The 25,134-nt window shown below is 38.0% G+C and overlaps 1 protein-coding gene across 1 annotated transcript; it reads right to left on the minus strand.

Moving 5' to 3' along the window:
* Positions 1-3,189: 3,189 nt before the first annotated feature.
* LOC100373236 (angiotensin-converting enzyme-like) lies at positions 3,190-24,392 on the minus strand. Its single transcript, XM_078013779.2, has 13 exons — positions 24,140-24,392; positions 15,889-16,047; positions 15,296-15,398; positions 14,919-15,062; positions 13,341-13,532; positions 12,174-12,271; positions 9,985-10,157; positions 8,531-8,754; positions 7,895-8,039; positions 7,286-7,384; positions 6,424-6,555; positions 5,846-6,042; positions 3,190-5,390 (listed from the first exon to the last, which is right to left on the minus strand). Exons 1-13 carry the CDS (start codon positions 24,338-24,340, stop codon positions 5,311-5,313), a joined length of 1,947 nt encoding a protein of 648 aa, XP_077869905.2. The 5' UTR covers positions 24,341-24,392; the 3' UTR covers positions 3,190-5,310.
* Positions 24,393-25,134: the final 742 nt, after the last annotated feature.

Below are 25,134 nucleotides of genomic sequence, written 5' to 3' on the forward strand. Positions count from 1 at the left end.
GGGGATAATAAGAGAAATCGTTTGAACGCCACTGAAAAAAAGTGGGCCAATTTTGCAAGTGTCTCTCCAGTGAACCATGCCGTTTTATTTGTGAATGATATTGTCCAAATTTCCACATAATAACACTAAATACTTCTCCTGATCACTCATTGCATTGCATAACATTCGTTAGATCAATTAGACTACTAACCTTTTCATCAACTGATTAGCTACCGACCTCTATATAAGCTTCGTCATGTATTCATCAGTCTTTCATCAGTCTACTGTCCAATGTAACCTTCTGTATTTTTGTGAATATATCTGTACATGACTTCGTATCATACGAAAACACTGATATCACTGATATTAGCCGTGGTTTCATTGACATCATTTAGTTACAATATGTACACAATATTTGATGACGTTGATTTGAACCTTGGTTTTGGTCTATGTTGTCTTTTTACCTCCAATATCTCATCTTCAATCATTTAATAACTGATTGAGAGTATTGAACGTGTCCAGCATTTAAGACTCTATGTTATTTTTCAAGGATTTCAATCCGCCTGGCATCTCTGGTTTAGCCATCCTCGCAGTTAACCTCGATAAAGATATTAGATATAGCGGTTATCATGCGAATATTTAAGTCTCTATTTCGTGCTTTTATGCGCTTCTTGGGTTACAGTAAATCCAAACGCTAGCTTTCTGCAATGCAGAACATTTCTAAATTACCACTATAACAAATTAAATATGATTTTGTCAAATAAATCGAATGGTGGTGCGAAAAATTCACATTCCTTGCCACTTTACATTTAAGAAATGATTAAAATTCATAACATTGATGGTTGAAATTTGCAATTCCTTGTCTGAATATATATAGATTAGTAATGTCATATCATAGGTGGACATAATTATTATCGGATGTTTATCTGCACTCATGTGAACACTTGACGGTGATAATCATAATCGGTCATAATCATTGACGGTGATAATAGTCATAATCGACCATGACTGAGACTGGGCTCTATGGTCGGTTTTCAGAGGGAGTCGGTTTATTCAGGATGGGCGTGACTTCGATTGAAACGACAATTACATGTACTATAAGCACGGTACAAATGAAAGTCATCGGAGTTTGCCTCCGGTGATTATATTTACATTTATTGTTTTGTTTCAATGTATGTACATACAATATTCATGTCTTGTTTGATAATTTATTGTGAAAACTATTTATGGTTGTATGGAGAATACATTTCCTTAACAAACGAATTTCCCAATGTCGAAAACGGAAAGTCTTTATTGTAGTGTTCAAGTTTCTTCATTGAAAATGTTACTGAACATTCAAGGGCGGTAGACATTAATTTCATCTTCCATATCACTAACTAACCAGTGATCAGACTCAGTGACAAAGATGATTTTCGGGTTGACAATGGTTGAGACTGGGGTAAAGGCTCACGAAAAATGGGAACGGTTTGTGCAAGTCCGATCCGCAACCAACAACCAGTACAGATGGAGTATCGATCGACGTGCATTTCATAATAAAATAAAATAAATGTAATCAGTCACATTGTATTATTTTGATTTGCCATTTTGATTTTCTAAAAGCTCATTATGTTCTAAGCCGATATGCCCAATATGTTTTGTGATTTAGAATTCACATCGATACTTTACACTGTATTTTAAACATATATATATATATATATATAAATAAGCAGCTGTATGGGGTTAAGCTTGAAGACAGACAACAAAATATGCTTCAAAATATGTTCCCAGTGATATATATATATATATCACTGGGAACATATTTTGAAGCATATTTTGTTGTCTGTCTTCAAGCTTAACCCCATACAGCTGCTTATTTTATTGTATTTCAATACAGTCATTAATTTATATATTAATATAGCTGGATTAAATTTGAATTAAGCGTAACTTAATTATCGCTAAACGTGCAAGAAAACAATAAAACATGAATATACCGAAGCAATATCAATAAATACTGATATTTAAGATTGAAATGTTGCATTGTTTGAGTAGTAAGACTGATTAGAGTGAACGTTTGTATGGTTGTCAAATAATAGAGCCAAAAATAATGTCAGTTTATTATAAGAACTATACCAACAGAACAACAGATTAAATACAATATAACACAATATTTTAATTATGCAAGCTGTGATTTAACCCAAGGATTAATTACATTCAGTTGTTTAAATCCTTCGTGTCAACTGAAATCGGCTACATTATTTTAAACTATGTACATTTGTGGTTCAAATGAAGAAAAATTAGAATTAATCAAATGGCGCCAAGTAGAAAGAAATGATTACCGTCTGCAGTGGCTCGTTCTTGGAACCGAAAGTTTTTTTTCGATTCCAGAAACGTAACATGAGTGATTGGAACATATGTGATTATGGTTCATTTTACAATAAAATAAACGACACATTGTGAACAATGCAAGGCATATTACTTGTTGCTCCATCTCGTGCCATATCATGTAGCTGATTAATTGTAACTGTATATATAAACACACTGCGTTGGTGTACACTGCTTTTCGTCAGCTCTGACCTTGTTCTCACATTACTAAATACTTAAACAAGCGTGTAGAGCGTGCAGTGGCATATACGTGTGTGAAACAAAAATCTTCCGATGCGACCCACGAGACATGGTCAGATGTCACGGAAAAACGTCATGCATTCTCACACTTGCAAAAGTGTGATTAAACTTGTGTATTCAAAACGTCACTTTTGCCCGCAGAATATGTTTTGCATCTTTGTCTTAAAGATTTGTCAATATCCTAAATTATATAAACTTCAAGTTTTTAATCAAGACATTTCTTATTGATTCACGGATGATTGACGGAGTATTAGAGATGACAAGTGAAAGATCTGTACATTTATGGGGGCGAAATAGATTTGTAATGGTTCTACTGTTCTACTTTCTGTTGTATTTTAAATGACGCGACACAACTAAATAAAAAAGACATTGCTTCTCTTCTTATTGACGTCATTTTGACATCACATAGAAAAGGTGTATTGGAATTCGGAATGTGTTGATATTCAAACATCTTTCCAATTTCATTTTCAGACTTCTTGGGCTTTCGAATTTGGTTCGCTCGTACAATATGTACACATTATGCACACTTGTACACATATATATGTACACATTATGTAAACTATGTCTACACTATATGACTGGCAATATGAGATAATAAGACATATACACTTGATTTTACCAATTACCATTTTAATTATTATATATGTTTACATGATATGTATTGTACTAACAAGAATATTTAAAGGGCGGTGGTCGTCGCACCACGCATGTTCAATATTTGAGTCTCATAAGAACACAGATGGCTGTTGTTCATTCGAACGAGTACACACTGAGATGTTACCAATTTGTTTAGTGTTTTTTAATGTGATTGGAAAGAAGCAGTAAGCGGCGGTAATTAGTGCGAGTCAACCGCACCCATGTCAAAACTCGTACTCGTGATTTTATTAGAAGAACGCATTGGTTTGTTGGAAAATCAATATTTTTCAACACAAATGTCGCACATGCGCCACGCAACGACCACCGCTCTTTATAAAGATAATATTATGTACATGTCCACCTGGCTATGTACATATCCACTGTTGTACAACAATTAATATACATAATTTGCATAAAATAAAACTCATTTCAAGTTTATTCACTTGCAATGAAACAAAATAAAGTTTAAGAAAATCAAACGCTTTATCCCACGCCATAATTAATAATAGACGACCCAGTAGTTAACTCGTGTGTTTCACGTTTTTTTTTTGTTTTTTTTCTTGGAAAGCTCACACATGCTGAAACTAATGCCTATTTGTTTGACATTCTATCTGGCGATGGTTATCACATTGCTACAAATGCAAAACAGAGCAATTCTCGTTTTTGATGACTGTGTCGATTCCATCACATAGTATGGACTATTACATAATGTCGAATGTAACATGTTGTTGGCTATATCATATTCCGACAGAACATAGCTACGGCTGTCACATACCATGAACTAAAACCTATGTTTGTATTGTACTTCATAGTCTAGTCTGCGTCATATCGACGACAATATTATCGCATATCCTGTAGCCTGGCATTCGACTGACAATTTAGGCCACACAAGAATTACAGTATTGTTCTAGGAAGAAACCTGAAACTGCGAATCTAACTAATACATCAAACCCGTTGTGTTAATATGTCATAAAATAAGCTGGTGATATAACTTATACTTATGAAAAAGACCAATCTTGGAAAGTGAATTCGCTCACTGAATCAGACAATGAAAATGGAAATGGTGAGGAATATTTTAGACTGTTGACAATCGAGTCTGGAACTCCCAAAATATAATCGATTGATTTTTGTCTCAAAGAGATCGTAATGCCTAAATATATTTTTAGATATCTGGTAATGAACAATTCAGATTCAGATAGCTTCCGATATTAAACCAATTTAACTGTTGGTTCTTGTGCAACCTTCATAAACATATAATGAGAACTTGTTATCTGGCAATGAAAAGTACTTCCAAAAGGCATGTTTCTATAGCAACGATAACCATCAAAGAAGCTAATATTTAAATTGCCCTTCATTTAAAAGTGAATAATGTGTCAAAAAATGCCTTACGACAAAAAGGCAGACAGATAACGAAATAACAGTCGAGAAGTTAATCACATATTATTATACATCTGCCACCGTAACGCCATAAGTTACAGCGTGCCGTAATTTTGCAGTATTGCACGGGGTATTTTCAGCTCACCATATTAGGAAACGCGACTTCCAAATATGAGAGGATTACGCGGGTAAGCGAACTCTAATAATAATAAAAAAAAACATGGCTGCCCCAGAGTTTGACCGGACCACACAAAGAATTCGCTAAATTTGTTCTAAACATTTTGGATTTCAGCATTCCCATGATGTATTCCTGGGGGGGGGGGAAATGTATGAAAAGGTTATTACGAGGAGACTGTAAAGTATGCACTCAGACAGTACTGCATAATCTCACCATATCAATGGGTTGAATGTTATATATACACATGGCTATGTTGTTGTACAGAGTGCCATTAAAGATATGTTTGAACATAATTTTGATTGCATCATCAAAGTTAAAACATGTGACAGTCCCTGAAAATATGAGAAAAAAAATTGCTTAAATGAAGCATTAATCAAAAGTTCCGAGAGGATAATAACAATTCATTACAATTTATTAGTTTTATAGAACTAGAACCTAATGCCGTGTAGTCCCATCGTTTCAATGTTTCTTGCTGTATAGGGGAACCTTTAATTGCGAACACCTGACATACCACTGTCATTATTTATATGTTTGAACAGTTACTGCACAATGAAGTACATCCAGCTTGTCACAGACAATATTAATGAGTATGACGTCACAATTTGCGATCCAGTTGAGGCTGCAATAAATGAGAAATAGAGCATGTTAGACATATAGTTACCATATCCAATACATATATATACAACACATGTTTCTATATCACATTTCCAATTTTTCTACGAACTTGATTAAGATCTTAACGTCACATAAATAATATATATTGAAATATACATTCACAATATATCAATAAGTTCGCGAATCTAACTTGGTTTTCAAGAATATATCGACCAATGTTCAAGTAATTATTATAACCTTCGCATAAAATTTGTACTATGTTATTTGCTGTTGTAAAATCCCGCAAAAAAATTAGTATGTGTTTGGACTCATAACAGTGAAATATGCTAATTTACTTGACCTTTCGTCGGAGCAAGGTTTTGCCCTTTATGGTGATTAGATTAGCCGTGGAATATAGAATACACTAAGGTCATTGAACAGCGCCCCCACAGTGTAAACCACCAAATGCATTTCACTCACTGTAACGCTGTGGTGGCGGTGGGCGCCATGTTGGATCCCAGCCAAGCGTGTCGCCATTCTTTTCGTTCTCTACTTCCAGCCAGTCAATCAGAGGTCTGAAATATTCCACCAGAGGGGTGGCATCCATGATGCGCTGACCAGTTAACACCTCCATGGCGTCCATCCAGGGTTTACTTTTGCCAAGTTTTAACATGTCACTGAAAATATAATAATATTAACCAAAATTATGGGAAATCAGCGAAGGCCTTACATTCGAACAGTTATCAGGGGTAATAGTTTTTTTCTTTTCTGTGCAATAAAGCCGGAAGTTTGTACACTGTAGGAATCTTGAAATTTGCGTTTCAAACTTGTGTTTTTGTTCGAGTCGGATTTCAAGATGGAAGCCCTCACATATCGGTCACTTCGTTGCATTGATTTTAAAATCACTTGTATGTTACATGTTTGCGTACTAGTCGGCCTGGTTTATACATATTAAATCAATAGATTTTTATCACTATTGACAAATTCAGAGTGAGAGAGCTGCGAGATTTGTTTTTTGCTGTTTGCAACTAATTTGTATCAATAAATAAAGTACTTACGCAAGTTTCTTTCCTGCTTTAAGCGATTTATGTATATCGCAACGATGCAATGGTTTGCCATCATCCAGCTGACCTGCTTCTATGCATAGGGCTTTGTGAAATTGAAATTGAATAACAAAACTTAAAAAATATCTGAAATAGGAATGAAACAAAAATACTTAGTGTTTGCTTTCAAGAATATATGTTCTCTCAATCATACATCCGTATCGACACCATGAAATTAATTCAGTACATATGCGTCCGAACGGCAAACATTTTTCGAATGACGCAGATACGCAGAAAAACAAGCAATAAATTACAATTCGAATTTTAGAACAAAAACGTCACAAAAACAAGCAACAACTAATACATTTCGAATTTTAGATCAAAACGTCACAAAAAAGCTCCTCATGACAATCCTTTTTGCCTTGTGTTTCGAAGGGCATCGTGATCGATATAACAATTATTTACCTTGTTATGACATGTATGTCGTCATGGCGTACTACCGGTGATTAAACACACGCATTTTGTATTCACGTCTAAATCCAGACATGTATGGAAAGGTATAATCTGGAACAACGCATTGTTCTGATAAGGTGCGTTTTAGAATACTTTGTCTGCAACAGTGCTTGCCTAAATTTCATACACACATACCTATAACTTTCAAATTGTATAAAAGGCCTAATTATATCTCACATATAGACCTAAAATTCGAAAATAATTTAGTCTGCTTGACATTCCAATTTCCCGTAAACAAAAAACAAATACCATCAGAAAAAAACAATGTTTTCAAGTATCGTAAATTTTTTTGAGGATAACAGACCTAAAATTTGATTGACATCTCGTTTCACGTTAAACAATTATTCAACGAATGAATGATTACCTAATGTAAGGTGTATTAGCTGGTATATGGTGTTTCGCTCCTGGATCAAAAAACTCATCTAATCTTTCAACTGGTGGAACAATGCCTTGGTACTGCATCCTGGGAAAGACATTTGCATATGAGAAGCACGATTTTATAGAGGGGGTCTAAGTATGTATACGTGCAAGTGATGTTGGTAATTAGTAAACGCATCATTATACCTTAAATGCACCATGACCGCCATGATCTCGTTGTAAGCGACAGGGCAACGAGATTTGTGTTTACCCCTTTAATAATGTTCCATTCTCTCCTGCCATCACGTCAACTGTTCCAAATACAATGGGTACATGGGTCATGTTACAGTGGCTACGGAGCCAACGGTGAAATACTAATCGTGAGCAAAACAAATCTTGTCACGTGGTTGTCTCGCTCTTTGCGAGATCTTGGCGGCCATTTGCAATTGAAGTATAGTATATTAAAGCTCAATCGCGTACGTTGTGGTGTATCATGTACGATATACATCGTTTACCTAATCGACATCTGAAAGCGCGAAAATGAAATAGTGAATTCAGAATTTGAACAAATTTGAATATAATGGAATTGGACGTAGACGTAAAATGCTTTTTTTACCTCAGCTGCCACCACATTGTATTGTAATTCTCAGGTGTAATTTCCCCAGAAAATACTTTCCATCTCCAGAGATCAACCATTAAACCGAACGGTAAGAAAGCTATCTTCTGCAGTGCCATCTTCATCAGAAAATTAATATCGTTCTCTATATCACGAAAAATATAAGTATTATTTTTTGCTGTGATTGATTTGGTTGCATTTATGCATGTTACATGTAAATGTGTGCATATGAAAACAAATGAAGAATTCAGTTATTATCACCCCCGGTTATCGCCACTATTCTATCGTCGCCCTCGTGCAGGCCTTTTAACTAGGTCAGAATTTAATTTGCGGAGATGTGTGTGTCTGTGATGCAACCTGCATGTGTTCCGTGTCTGTCGTATGGCCACGGCCATTTCGTTCATAACATACGGGACATTCCTTGATATGATGTGCGAAAGCTCACCGATAATGTTGCTAGTTATTAAACTACTAGTCTTGATCCACATTGTCCACACTTGTAATTCAATGGCAATTAGTTTTAATGGAAGTAAAAAACTTATCAATTTTAGAATGATTGGAGCATTGAACTTGCTCAGAACTTAGTAAATACAAAAGAAAAGATATTACAAACAAAGGAAGTAAATATATCCTTACCCGGATCGTTCTCAAAACTGTCTACAAGACCGAGTTTGTAAAGGTGCTCTGGGGTAGAAACGGACAGCGCCATCACATCACCGACAGCCTCGTGGAATGCTGGATTGGCGCCATCTTTGTAAACGAACGGTTGGTCACGATATTGTAGGAAGTACTGTATATGTCCCATTTCGTGGTGGATGACGATGAAGTCCTCCATTGTCGCGACCGTACACATTTTCATCCTAGAAATAAAGAGCAAATATGGAGTTACGAAGACCGACGATGCATGAGGCATCGCGGTTAAAGGGCGGTGGTCGTCGTGCTGCGCATGTGTGACATTTGTTTTGATAAACATTGATTTTCCCATAATCCAATGCGCTCTTCTAATGGGAATCACAAGTATGAGGTATGACCTGGTCGCGACATGCACTAATTACCGCCGGTGACTCCTTTGATACCTTCCAATCACCTAAAAAATATACAATTAAAGCTTGGTAACGTCTCAGTTTGTACTCGTTGATCTGCGTTGATCTGATCACATGAGACCCATATATCTCGCACATGCGTGGCACGACGACGACTACCCTTTAAAGTAAGTACGAATCATTTCAATGGTCGATGTTGGTCGCGTCACAAATGTTCGGGATTTTGTGTTGGTAAAACAGCGATTTTTCCACACCTTGAATCCAACGCGCTCTCTCAGTGACATACGTGAATGTTTTATCTGATCATTATGTGCACTAAATAGCGACTTTGATATGTCTAAAGTGCTATGATGCATTAAAATTATCCCAGTAGTAACCTAGTAAAACCATACTAATTCCTATTTTCAGTATGTGTTGATCTGCGTTATATTCAAACTCACCATCTTTGTTCAAATGAAGCACATGCGCGAGGCGACGACAATCGCCCTTTAACGAGAAAAAAAATAACCAAACTAAGTGCTATGCTTAGCTACTCTGTTCGAAGTACACACACTGTCCCACTTCAAACTAGTCATAGGCTTTTTTCGTTTTTACGGTCTTCAAATCATTGCATTATTAAACCGACGCTGTCGTCCGAACTGCACATGTGTGTATAGAACACTAACTACGAATAATTGTTACGTCTGTGAGTGATGTTTCAAACATGTTTTGAACTGTGTATGCAGTAAATACCAGCCAGCGGCAGAGAAATAAATAAGAAGAATATAACCAGAAAATGCGTAAAGGCACATATCCCGCCAATTGTCTTAGCATGCCCAATCGAAGCACAGAACGCGTTCAGATTACTAGGCTGGCAACAAACAATGTGTCTTATACAACGTGGCAGTTAGGACCCATGTCGTACCATGATCACTCATCAAAGAAGTGAACTCTATCCACGTCTCGCTGAGAGGTAATATCAAAATGGCGTAAACCACGTGCCCGACTTATGTCACGTGGTTAGCAACTGACCGGAAGTTATGTCACGTGAGATCTCGACTACTATACCTGACGTCATTTCCGACAATGAAGTCCCAGGCTGATGCATGGCACACGACTTCTCGTCCGTCGTCTGGTTTGACAAGTAGCGAGTTTTGCCAGAATTCTTCGGAAGCTGGTAAGAGCCCCAGGAATCGGAAAAATTCTTCTGCAATCTGGAACATTTGCAGAGGCGTGTATCCCTGGTGAGAAAAAAAAAACATACAAATTTATGTCATGTAATGAGCGGAAAATATTCAAGAATGCTATTTTGATATTTATGTCTGTATATAGCATGCCAGATATTCAAGTTCAACCCAATTAGCTGTCACCGAGACAAATGCCGCTCTAACGTTGACAATTACATTAACCAGGCAAAGCGCTGTTGTGAGAAGTCCGATTCAGGCCGTCGCTGTAATTCCTTCTATGGTAGCTTCGCAACTTGATGCTCGTTATGTACACCCTCCTTTCTATGCTCTCTACGATGCCAACTCCTCATGGAGCTATTATTTAGCGATCTATATTTTATACCAAGAAGTATTTGCTGTACAACGTATTGATGTTCATGTTGAGTACAAATAAACCAGTTTGAATTATACCTCACGTCTGTTCAACTCAAGAAAACACAACGCAATCGATGTCCGTTTCAATAACAATTCCGCATGATTAGTCAGTTCGTTTTATGTGACGAAATGAACACCCCAACGCCTATTTTTGCGATATAAACTTATCCACCACATAAATTTGCCAGATATATTCATTTTGTTCACATTTGTGTAACTAATAACCGAAATGTTCAACAGCCCACAAATGTGCCATGTGGTGTTTTAATGGCCCCCTAAACGACATGGACAATTTTAAAGTGGCATTCAGCCTTCATAATGCTGTTAAAACTCACTATATAGAGTCTATTGAGAAATATCTGTGCTTGTAAAAATGCGAGAAATTGGTCTGAAACAAACAGCGACTGGAGAGAATTTAATTTTATTGGTGGCCACCCGTAAACCCAAAGGTCTGCTGCTCGGCTTTGTTGTTGAAATTAGTTGACCTAGGGAGTCTCGAGTGAATTTGAAAGCGAGGCTTCCAGCAGACGCCGTCATTTTTGTTCTTATCGTGTGTATGTTTTCATGCCCGGTAACCGTTGTCGACCTACAGTTATTGCTATGCAGTATGGTACTCGTTGATATTTTTAATCGGGGTCGTGCGAAGCTAGGCACGTGCTTTTAGCATCGATATACCGCATTCAATGGCACAGATGTAACCTTCAGGAAACGAGGTTAAGTCCATTAAACCATCAATACTTTGAAATCCTGCGTCGTTATCTCTACTCATTGACCTTCGCTACTCATTGCAGCGGTGACATATTGATAAATAATGAATCGACTCTACGTGCTCTGCATGCTGTTGTAATGTGAACTATTACATCACGTAATTGAGAGAACTACATGTCAATGTGACGTCACAACGTGCACACCCCGCAGATGAGTCCAAGAATATATACCAGGCCGAATTTGACACATCAAATAAAACTGTCAACAAACAAACTGTGGTCTTTTATTGGTCGGATTTGGGGGTGTTACAGTTGGGTAGCCAATCTATTCCAATTCTGTAAGTATAGCTTCCCAATGACTCTATCAACGCTCAATAATGTACGAGGCGCTCAACTTGAAACAGCCTAGGCAAACCCATATATGTAAGTGGTTAGGGTCAACGCACTAAAATGACAGGTATACCGAAATGAATAGTTATGAATATAATAGTAAATATTTGAAATGAACATTAAATACAATGGCGTTTGGGGTGCTTAGTCCGAGCTAAGTATTCACACACACTTCGTTATCCCGTACTAAGAATCTGAACCGGGTCTTTAAAACGGGCAAGTTTTAATCCGTTCATTTGACGTAATAGCCTGCCTGTGCTAAGGAGCCGTGCGTGAACGCTAATATTTTAAAACAGCCTTGTTATACAAATGAATAATTAACATATTATAATTTCTGCTTAAAAACAAAATGATGTAAATAGACTTATGCCATTGTTATATAAACAACAAAACGTATTTCTTATATACAGTAAAATCGAAACTGTGAACGATGTTTCCTGAAACAGTTAACGTGATTGAGGCGCTTTACAGAAACAGTATAATATCTACGTTTAGGAGCTAGCACAACCTCAAACACAAGTGGAGTTTTATTTCGCTTAATATGCATGCGCAATTTTACCTCAGCCTTCAAGGTGGGTGTTATGTCAATTGGCTGCCTCCCGGGGTAGGGTTCTGCTAGATAATACACATTGTGCCACTGTTGTGCCCACATATTCCCTGCAAATTACAACAAAATAATTGATTAAAGCGGAGGTGTCGTCACCTGCGCACTTGCAGGAATTGAGTCCCAAGCTACGACAACAACGCACGCTAAAAACGCAAAGGCTCATGGTAGACGCTTGTTTGTAAACAACGACACGCTATGGTCGTTTGTCGCATGCGCAGGTGACGACTCCCACGCTTTAATGAGAGGCATCGAGTACCATTCTAAACATATTTGCGTATTTGGCAACATCGTACATGTGTGATTACTACGTTTAGATGTACAATTCAACCTACGTCTCGACAGTTATGCAGTGACCTGAATCAATAAATCGCCAATCTCGCCGACCGCGAGGTCATCCGAGTAATAACGCGAACATATTCAGTGAATAAATTCATTGTTGATATGCGCTAATCAACTTGGTCTGCGGTTCCGAGTATATTTCCCAACTGAAATGAACCACTTGTCTCTCTCTCTCATCGGACGAATAACAATGTAATTCATCGAAGGACGCGCAGTTTGTCTCATGCGTTGCCTCGATTGTATGAATAAGCGCGTCACTAAGATAGGTCAGACATCTACATAGTCGCCTCCCTGTCGCTACAGACAATTGCCGCGCGATCACAGTAGGTAGCGGGCAACTTTGTAAACTTTGGCCTACATATATGTGCAAAACAACAATATACCGTTAACATAAAACTGAATTTTGTGAATACATTTTGTAAGCGGGACATTTAAAGCCAAATTTGTTTTCTCAAATGTCTTTGCTATTTTAGACCGAATGAAAATAATTTGTTATTCCTACATGCCCTCGCTCATATTTGTATATACTGTAGAATACTTTATTTTCCCTTGAATCTATTTTCGCTGAAGGGATGCTTCAGTGAAAATAAAATCCAGCGAATATACTTGTTTCCTTCTTTCACATTCAACTCAACAAAAATAATTGAAAATAAATGCCATACAAAACACCGAAAAAGCCTATTCAGCGAAAATTAATTCCACCTAAACTAAAGTAATTTACTGTACATGGCAACGATAAGCTGGTGTATTGCGCAAAAAATTGACAACAGAACACCCCACCTAGAAGATGAGCTGGGATGGCCCCTTTTGGGTTGACGTAATCTTCGCCGTAGACACCGATGAGTTTCCTTCTGACGTATGCATGTAAGTTCAGATAGAGTGGTTTCAACGTGTCGTACATCTCTAGCACTTGTTCCTCGAGATCATCCACTTCATATATCCATTGCCATAGCGACAGCATGTCTGTGTGTCCTGACTCATGCGGAGAAAATAAATGTTAGCTATGTCAGAACACGATTAACCAGTGTGCAGTATTAGTCAGAGTCGGTAGTTTATTAGTTCATTTAGTCGAACTAGTTAGTTGCTTTGATCGTAATATCTAGTTCCTTCGGTATAATTATTCGTCGGAATTGAATAATTTTGTAATTAAACAAAGAGTGTCTGAAGTATGTGATACCATGGGAGTAATTGCATATAGATAAGTTTTCTGCTAATTTTCAATCGTTTTATTTATTTTTTTGCGGTTATATATTGAAAGGTACGTGTACGGTGTCGTGGAAACATTCAGTTTGTATCATCATTAGTACGCACATACAGTGCAGCCGCCCCGATGACGCAATCGACATCAAAAATAAACGTTGATCTTCAAGTTCACAGCGCGTATTTGAACTCATTTTTAGAAATAGAAATCCAAACTGCCTCGCGACTAGAGAATATCAATTGAATTATTTAGAATAACAGACAATAACATACATAACAAGAAGTCGGCCAATCTCACATTAGCACATTGGAGAAATTAATTGCAACACCGAAGAAGCGATCATGCGTATACTATACTACAGGGTACTCCACCCATTTTGTGATGGGCGCCATCTATATTAGAAATTCAGATTTCCAGATATGTAATACATGTAAGCATTGCATATCTGAAAATTATAGGGATATTAAAAGTAACTAAATTGGAAATAAGGTTGATTTTACTTGTACACTTATTTCTACTCTAAATAGACAAAAAAAAAACAGGTCTTAATTGTCATTGCCCGTGTTATAACAAATATTGTTCAAACAAAAATATTGTGAACAACCGTAAATACGTTACGGACAACGCTCTTCAAAAAAATTACACATTTCCGTGAAAACAATATCTCGTGTAAATCCGATTATGGACTTTGTTGAGCCTGTGTGGATTATATAGATCGTGAATCGATTGTTGAAAACAGCCATGCCATGTCATGTTTATAAACCGTCAATTCTGTTAACGGCTTTTCTGAAACCCTGTACTAAGACTTTCATTAGAGCATGGATAGATTTTACGAAAATTTAAAAAGTATTTATAAAATATTTACTACGTAAAATTAAACCCAGAGAGGAAGTTTAAATTGTCTGTTGATGCAGTTTGGTACCGCCAAATACTCACGGCTTTGTGTGGGTTTCCTCCAAGCATTGGCCGATTACAGATATGCATCCCAAACGCTTACAATTTGTTCTCCAACGTCTTTTGAAACTTATAAAGTATTTATAAATAGTTCATAAAAAAAAAATCCATGCCTTCGTGAAACTCACAGTAGTACACGCTTAGTTATACTCCACGGTGTCTGGAAACTGTCAGAGAATGTTTTCACTACGTGACTTACTCACCATTGGCTTCTATGGCTAACGTGTTCAGTTCCACAAATTCCGAATACAGTTCTTTCAGGGGTAGACCCGAAGCGTTGTGCCAGCCGACCCACGCCCATACCAGCTCACTGTAGTCCCTGCTTGTGGCAAACAGCTCAGCTATGTCTAAGTAAAACAAAAAAGGCGACTATTATTTTTTCTCCCTGCCAACATGTTTGTGCAATATTTTGCATATTTTTTCATGAATTATTAATTTCTTTGTTAATTTTGGAGAAAATGTACATAATTTCCACAATTAGTTACAATTTGTGATTTTGTTATTCAAACATGTTTCCTCAAAAATCTTGTGACGTAATCATCGGCATGCTAGGGGGTAACTATGAACCGGAAGTACTTACCAGGATCGAAACTGTAACACTTTGATTGATCTTCGTCTCCCGGTTTGCCACAAACCATTGTTGTTGCGTACAATCGCTGCAGTTCCGCTTTCACATCTTGCAGCTGAAATGAACATCATATTTTTATTAAGTCGCGCCCTCTAGCGGTGAAGCGCTCATGTGACGGTGTGTGAAAAAGTATCGTTTAGAGCCACAGTGAAGTGCCCTGTTACCCGCCATGCACCGCCGACAAATACACATATGGTTTCCATAAAATGCATATTCGTAATGATCAATTCTTTTTATTTATAAAGACAATAGACAACAATTCTTAGAATCATATGGCCGACAAGATCTCGTTTACAGTGAAAGATCCACGAGACTTGTTCTGTTTTTGCTTCTCGAAAAGTCTTAAATTCGTTTTCGTAATCGCATCTATAGTTTCCCTGACATATGTAACAATACTTTTGACGTGATGTCGCAAGTGAATGGAGCATTAATTTCAGGGCAAACACATATCACGTGACTCATTCGCTGCCAATCAGATCTCGGCGGCCATTTTTATCACAGAATTTTAGACACACTGCGCAGACGACTGTCGAATTATTATTTACCCTTTTTAGTTTGGACTTGTCTTCTAGGGCTGCGTCACCGATGTACATTAAAAGTCGAAACTGTCGCTGAATTTCACTCGAAAATGCACTAACGTTGAATCTCGAAGCGTTCCTGAAAGCTGCTTGTTCAAATTCTGCGTACACCAGATCGGCCTGGACCTACAAATGAGAAAGGAAATGGCGTCATTTCATTCGAAAATGCACTAACATTGAATCTCGAAGCGTTCCTGAAAGCTGCTTGTTCAAATTCTGCGTACACCAGATCGGCCTGGACCTACAAATGAGAAAGGAAATGGCATCATTTCACTTGAAAATGCACTAACATTGAATCTCGAAGCGTTCCTGAAAGCTGCTTGCTTGTTCAAATTCTGCGTACACCAGATCGGCCTGGACCTACAAAAGAGAAAGAAAATGGCGTCATTTCACTCGAAAATGCACTAACATTGAATCTCGAAGCGTTCCTGAAAGCTGCTTGTTCAACTTCTGCGTACACCAGATCGGCCTGGACCTACAAAAGAGAAAGGAAATGGCGTCATTTCACTCGAAAATGAACTAACATTGAATCTCGAAGCGTTCCTGAAAGCTGCTTGCTTGTTCAAATTCTGCGTACACCAGATCGGCCTGGACCTACAAAAGAGAAAGGAAATGGCGTCATTTCACTCGAAAATGCACTAACATTGAATCTCGAAGCGTTCCTGAAAGCTGCTTGTTCAAATTCTGCGTACACCAGATCGGCCTGGACCTACAAAAAAAGAATAGAAATGGCGTCATATAGATGGATTAGAATATTTCCCTCGGTCGTATTGGAGGTTGACACAGAGCATAATGCACTGTCTATCAATAAATAATATTTATATTATTTTTCAAATGCGTTATATTCAGATGACCAACAACCAAACAGCACTGTCCATTCAAAGACAGTGCAACCGTTATGTCACATTGATGACAGTGAAGATGTTCGTCGATAGATAGCGCCACTCATGGGAACTGTTTATTGAACCCAATACTGTAAAACACTTAATTTTCATTTGGATTTTATTTTGGCTGAAGAGCAGATTTAGTGAAAATAAAATCCGGTGAATATACCTTTTTTTTCCTATTTTTCCATTCAACTTAAAAAAATAGTTAAACCTGAAGTTTAGCTTCGTCGAGTCTAAGTTTGGAGGCTGAGTATGCCTTATTATGTACCCACTAAAATGTAAACAGACGATGACTCGCTCATACATGTTGCATAAAAAATAGCAAGTTGATCGGAAAAGGCGTTAATGAGAGAGAAATATGCCAAAATTGCGGCCGTTTTCGCCGACAGTTCAAGATGGCGGCCAAACAAGGTAGCTGATCGAAATTATTTCATTTTTCTCGTATTATCAACGCCGTGCGGATTCGTTCCAGTTTCTATTTTTACTTGTCATTGAAATACTCAAATAGTTAATCAAATGACCGTGCAATAACCTCACAACTCGTTATAATGTCAACGAACTCAGTCTATGATCGATTGTATTCCCAACAGCTGCCGTGTGCACTGAGTACATTTTCTAATGTACATCGTAAATAGCAACAGTTTTTTTTTCAAACATATGCCACACTTGATTTACGCAGGAAACCACATGTTTCATCTAAAACCTACAGGCAACGAACTTTTGCTAAAATTGATTAATCAACTTGGAATTGTATTGCATCTAATATTCGCAATACAAGTTATTGTGACGCACAAATCACTTGAAAACTGTTTAGTCTTTATTATTATAACAGTCACGGTGAAACCCCGGCGATGGAAAAATATGTGGGCTAGATTCTGGCTTTCCGTGACTTATTAAATAGTTTTATTTATGTTTCTATAAGAAATTTTGTCATTTTGTTTAATTTTGTTTATATTGTTTCAATATACATAGTTTTAAGCCCGGTAAAGTTTTTTTTATAGACAATTTCTTGATGTTCAAGATATACCCCATTAAAGAACCGCCAGGCGCGGTCGAAAAGCGCAATCATCGACCAAAAAACGTTAATGTTCTGTCATTACTTCGTCTACAGAACTGAGAGTCAGATAAGAATCCGTTAAGCTCTTGTGCATGTTAATCGAGTTGTTAGATCGGTAAGTTGTGAAATAACACTATTAAAGCGCGGTAGTCGTCGCGCTGCGCATGTGCGAGATATATGGGTCTCATATAAACAAAGATGGCGACTTTGACTGTTGCGCAGATCAACGAGTACGAACTGGGACGTTTTCAAGCTTTAATTAAGTCATTTTCATGTTATTGAAAGGTGTCGAAGGAGTCACCGGTGGTAATCAGTGCAAGTCACGCCCTTGTGATTGCCATTAGATGAGCGCATTGGATTGTGGGAAAATCAATGTTCATCAACACAAATGTCGCACATGCGCAGCGCGACGACTGCCGCCCTTTGAGATGTGTAGAGACATTTTCTTGATGCTCAACTTATACCCCATTAAAGGGGAACCGCTCAATCCCATGGATTGCACCAAAGAATCATGGGACACTATTGTTTATGTTGTTTACAATGTTAATCAATCTTTTGTTATCCATTGTTATTTTAATCGAGAAAGTAAATTTGTTGTGAAATTAATCTTAACTGGAAGGTGCCCCTTTAAAGAACAGTCAGGTGCGTCGAAAAGCGCACGAATCGACCGAATGACGTTAATGTTCTGCCATTACTTCGTCTAAAAGAACTAAGACAGTCAGATCAGAATCCGTCAAGCACCTGTGCATGTTAATCGAGTTGTTAGATCGCTAAGTTGTGTAATAACACTATTAATGTTAATACGAGAATCCCGCAAATTATGTGTCAAGGTCGTACTGAATACCGAGATTAGTCGTATGTCTTTGTGCACATTTTACGCGTGTGTGGTATGTCATACATACACCTTCTTGTAATATAATTGACGCGAGTGGTATATATTTCAGTGCGTATGGTATCTAGTCGTAAAATGTAAATAACTGCCGGAGCGTGTCAGAACAGAAAAAAATAACCTGCGTCCGGCACATCACTGTGTAAGACAAGATCATATATCATTAAAAGAAATTGAATCGTATAAATAACACTTTTAGATAAAATTTGTGTTGGGGGACTATGCTATATGTTTTCTTCTTGTATATGCGATTTGTGTTTCGAACAGCTTTCAGAAGTTCAAACGATTCCCAGAGTTTGTTTACACATAGTTGCATAATGGGTGGACCATTAGGAACGCTGGGGGAAAATAGGAAAATATTTGTTCTTTATCTAGTTTTGTACTATTTTTTGTTTCCGTGATCAATGTGCTGCATTTGGTTTTCACAATATAAGGAATATATTTTCCCGAATTTCGGCGTCCAGATTTTTATTCTGTCATTGAATCCTGTAGGATTGTCTCAGACTTTTTTTCTGTGCCAATTATTTGTTTTCTAATTCTGCCAACGCCCCCTCAATAGTTTCAAATGGTCGACCCATAATGCACTTTCACAATTCAAATTATGCCAACAATTCCATCTTATTTTTATATTAGTGAAAAACAATGCAAATGACAATACCACAGTATTTTACTGAGTACATGTTTAATCATGTGAAGTATCCTATTCTTAAGCAGTAGAGTAAATTGAGGTTGGGTTTTTTTAAATAAACACGTGGCGAATATGTAGATTGCGAAACCTATGAACAAATATGGAATCACGTGCACATTAAAGTAAATGTGTCGGGACTTCTGCTCCGGTTTATAGATTGAAGAGCGGGTAACCTATCTATAGACTTTCAGTTTAAACACAGTTACTTGCAAACAATGACCAACCGTTGTGGGGTAAAACAAGGTTCTAAAGGGTGGCGATCGCCGCGTCCGCGTGCGATATTTGCGTTTATACACATTGATTTTCCCACAATCCAATCCGCGTTTCTAACTAAATCGAGTATACAAATTTTGACATAGGCGCCACTTGCATTAATTATCGTCAGCGACTCCTTCAATACTATCCAATCACTGAAAAATTACCCTGGTTTGCGCAACAGTCGGAGTTGCCATCATTGTTCATACAAGACCATTATCTCGCGCATGCATGCGTGGCGCGACGACCATCGCAGGAAATACGTAAGTGTCTCTCTTTGGATGCTAAATATCTGTCAGTGTTTTTATGTGGAAATCTTTCACTGTGAAGATTATTGATTACCAATAGCTTACCATTAATTCACATACTTATTCTTCCGAGTGAACTAACACTAATCGCCTAAAAACGATATTCGGTTTATCATATTATGTGGTCGCCGAACCGCGTCCTGTTCGATATGGGACTCATAGCGACGTACACACCGCGTGTAATACACATTGTTTATTTACATTCAATTCGAACACGTTACGCGCATAAAAACGCCACCCTTTACCCTAGATACAACCAAAGTTCTCGGTCGACGAATAATAGATAATAATAATAATAATAATAATAATAATAATAATAATAATAATAATAATAATAATAATAATAATAATAATAATAATAATAATAATAATAATAATGACTAAATAATATACAGTTCAGTCGGATAATGTATTTCGGTGCTATCGACTGAGTTAAACTTGTATGCGAAAAGTAATTGATAACCAATTGCGCCAACCAAATCATCTGACTTTTTGGATTTGCACTCACCAAAGCGAGCGAATTGTATCTGACACTATTTCAGATAATTGCCACAGGACGACAGGCAGGAAAAGCGATATTACACAGAGGCGGCGACACTCAATTTTGCACGGGGAGGCGCGAGATCTGCTCACCAGGCGCGACCTTACTAGGGGTCCGGGGGCATGCTCCCCCTTAACAATTTTGTAATCGTGAAATGGTCATACTAGTATGGATGAATTAAAAATGATCACAGCACTTCGCGCACACATATGCCCTACATTATGGATGAAACGGTCGATTTTTTGTTTATAATTTTGTTTATTTTCCACTGTATAAAGCATTATAAAACTCAAAAGAAAAACACAAAGCTGCAATAAAGTACATAGCTATTTGGCGACAGATAAAGAGAAATTAACTTTAATAAAATAATCAGATTTTTTTTTTTTAAATTATTGGTCACGACTTTTCGTAAGGCCTGGAGACATGTGCAAAAACAAAACAACATGGCTTCCTTATGGAAGTTATGTTCACTTTTGAATTCAGATAGCATTTTCACTCACATCGCGCTCATTAAATTGGGGCCGCCGTTGAATCATTGCGTTACTTGTAAAAATAACGTCCATACCATACATACAAACCTTCTGTCATAGTTTCACAATGCGTAATTTTGCTGACGTCGGTGAAATTCAAGTGTGCGTACACCTCACGTTGTGTAACTGCGGGGACATTCACATATATTATCATCTACATCTAGTGCACTCGACTTTCATTGAACCAGAGTAAAAGTATTAAAGCGCGGTAGTCGTCGAGCTGCGCATGTTCGCCATTTGTGTTGATAAACATTGAATTTCCCACAATCCAATGCGCTCTTCAAATGGAAATCACAAGTATGAGGTTTGACCTGAGCGCGACTTGCACTGATTACCGCCGGTGACACCTTCGATACCTTCCAATCACATGAAAATTACCTAATTAAAACTTGGAAACGTGTCAGTTCGTACTCGTTGATCTGCGCGAAACAGTCAAAGTCGCCATCTTTGTTTATAGGATACCCATATATCTCGCACATGCGCAGCGCGACGACTACCGCGCTTTAAGTATTACTTCTGTTGAGCATACTTACGATAAGTGTATGTCTATATGTATATTCCCCCCATTGATTTGATGCGGGGCCCATGGGGGCAACATAAATAATTGTTAGGCCACCCCACAGGTCGTAAACTGATCCAGCCACGGCACTTATTGCATATTATGGCAAGAAGGTGCCTAGTTTTATTTTATTTGCCGTGTTATACGTTGGCCACTGTAACGCACTGCAATGTGTGAGACACACGTCATTGCAATTTAAAGCGGAAGGGTCGTCACCTGTGCACGCGCGGGAATTGAGTCCCAAGCGACGATAACAACACACACTAAAACGCAAAGGCTCATGGTCAGATGCTTGTTTGTTAACAATGACACGCTATGGCTATCCGACGCATGCGCATATGACGACTCCCCCGCTTTAATTATTGTTCAGTAGGGGCTTCACAATACCTAACATCGCCGACCTGCATGCGTCCCTCCCGCTTTAAGCGTGAAAAAACGTGTCCAGCCCCAATACACAGAATTGCTGCAATCGAACTGGACAAACTAAACATGGAGAAACAGCAATCAATCGCATCGTTTATTGAATGTAGTAAATAACCATATGTTTTCACTGACACATATTTGCTGATTAAATTGTGATTACGTACGGTCAGAGATTAACATCATAGCTCAGGGGTCATTGGTGACAGTTACACGACATGACATACAAAATGGAGCGTTTCATATTGTAGGCTGTGTAGACAGAATTCTCTACTTTCGTTTGTTTCAAAAGAACAATTGAAGAAAACAAATTTTGGCAACAGCTGTATAAATTATTTCCATTTTTGTTAATAAAAATTTGTTATGGCCTGACTTGTTTCGCACACAGTTTGTAACATTTGTCCATTATATATATCAAAATGATTTTTTTTTTACTGGATTTAATTTTGAGACAACTTTGGAAATAAAGCCAGTTTAAAAGTCCAAAACTTACTTAGATTTCATGAACTTGATATATTTAAAGCGGGGGAGTCGTCACCTGTGCATGCGTCAGATGGCCATAGCGTGTGATTGTTTACAAACAAGCGTCTACCCATGAGCCTTTGCGTTTTTCGCATGTGTTGTTATCGTCGCTTGGGACTCAATTCCCGCGCGTGCGCAAGTGACGATCCTCCCGCTGTAAGTTATAACAAATTAGTGTTATGAATTATGCATGAATGCATGCACAGACTGGATGCAGCCCAATTTCTCAGCAGGTACGGATTACATGTTAATGCACCGACTGGGCGATTACTCAGGCTGGGCGATGGTACAGAGGGTAGCGTGCTCACCTTGCACCAGGAACGTTTGGGGATTAATTCCCGGTAGTCGATTTCTAACTCAGCAGTTTCAAGTCTTCCAAACACGCGGTATTACGTTTCGAAGACTGGTTTGCACGCAAGCACTTGCCTCTGAGCTAGAAGCTAGGACAAAGACAGACTGATGTAAAAAAAAAAAAGAAAAACTACGACCCGTGACCTCGCTGTAACCGTCACAGCCATGGCCGGGTGCAGAGGATTTGTGCTATACTGCGAACGCCGTCTCTCATCTTAAATAAGCCTTTGCGCAGTACCCAAGTCTTGCCGATAGACATGAACAACGCCCTTGAATCTAAGGCAGAGTGAGGGAGCATAAGGTGCAATAGCTTGGAATAGCTCACATAGAAACGTTTTGGGAAATCAAGCTTAAAAGATCAAATATTTTTATGATATCTAAAAAAATATTCACGAGTAGCAGTTTAATTTCTCAGCAAGTCAAACGACACGGAGTCTTTGATGTAATCAACTTTAAATGTAGAGCATACACGTCTGGTATTTCCCAGCAGATCCAGATTACATGATGTTGACGTATGGGGCGTATGTTTAAAATCGATCACATGGGAACTTCACAGGAGAACCTTTTTGCATACTGTGAAATACTTAATTTTCGCTTGGAATTAATTTTCGCTGTTTTCGAATATACCTTTTTCTTATATTTTACATTCGACTCGTCAACAATCAGTGAAAATAAATTCCATACAAAACCCCCAAAAGTTTTTTTTTTTTTTTCATCAAAAAGTAATTCCAGCTAAAATAAAGTATTTTATAGTAGTTGAGCTCGCCTTGTACAAGCGACGGACAACGGACGACATACGTTTAAGGGTTGGTAAACGTGTTATCGTCTAGTGTATATATTGCTGTTACATAACACATCCAGTGAATAACACATTCCAATATATAATTAAAAAAGGTATTTGGTGCGCGCGGTAATTTTATTGATGTCTTTAGGCTCGTTCGAATCAAACCCTTTCCAGTCAAGGAGTAGCGTGATACATATAGGGCGAAATTAGTGCAAAGTAACATAAATACTTATACACGAGGCTGGATAAAATGTAAGACGTTCCCGGACAAAATTGCCATGGAACGCTGGAAATATCACGAATTCTCAGGCGTTCAGAGATCAGTTAGCAGATGAACTGCGCACATGAACGCGCTACATAACTACTTGAAATAAATAAACACAAACATGCACACTTAAGATCTCGGACACGCTACAGGTTTGCCTACCATTTCTTGCTTATTCTCTTCTGTCAAGTTAGTCTGGTATTTCCATTCCGCTAGCGAACCTGTATAGAACGCCTTGATGACTTGCTCGTTGTAGTTGTGTAGAAATTCAACTGCTATAGCCTCATCAGAAATCAGATTGTCCGTCCCGCTAGCTTTCACAAAGAGACACGAAGTAAACAAGAAAACTAAGGTTGTAGCCATTTCAGCTGGTAAGTGAGAGCGCAGAAAATGCGTGGATACGCTGCGATGTGTCAACTGCGAGTGTCGATAGCACGACTGTGAATGGTGGACAGTCTAAGGCATACAACCGACACAATCAACAGATACAATTACTGGTTTAATGAATGAAAACATGTTGATAAATGCGACTACCGTCTTGGCGCGTAACCTTCATTGTTGGGGGGTCCCCGGTGAATTGAAAATCCGGACGTGTTTGTGATTCCACTGTACGGCTCAGCGAATATTGCGAAGAGTCATTCAACCGCGCTCACATCAACACGACTCGGGATGCCGCGAAATGACACATAAACGTTCTTCTTATTGCGATAACACATAATATTTCCGGTACAAGTTCCACTGTGTGTTCAGTGATGAACGCATACATATTATGCGTTTCAATTTAGTTTTTTCCTCCACGATAGACTCCTAGAAAAGGTTATATATTAACGTAACCATTATAAATAAATAGTATTTTTTAACGAAACTGGGACTACGCATTTTTACATGCGTATTGAATTATCAGTACGTACTTTTTAATCTGTGCTAAAATAGTCTCAGTGAACCTATTTAACCTACCTAATGTGGACATACAGTGACAAAATCAAGTGTTACGCTTCAAGTGATGTTGTGTGTGAGTATACGAGGAGGTGCACCTTTCGGGCGCAATTATCATAGTCAAACTTTATACTCGAGTTTTAGTTATTTTAGTTATTATATCATGCAATCTGTGTTGTGTTCACAGAAAATTCTCAATTTGTAGAAGAGAACCCATCCGA

The sequence above is a fragment of the Saccoglossus kowalevskii genome, chromosome 20 (assembly GCF_978046115.1).
Source record: "Saccoglossus kowalevskii chromosome 20, keSacKowa6.1, whole genome shotgun sequence".
NCBI lineage: Eukaryota > Metazoa > Hemichordata > Enteropneusta > Harrimaniidae > Saccoglossus > Saccoglossus kowalevskii.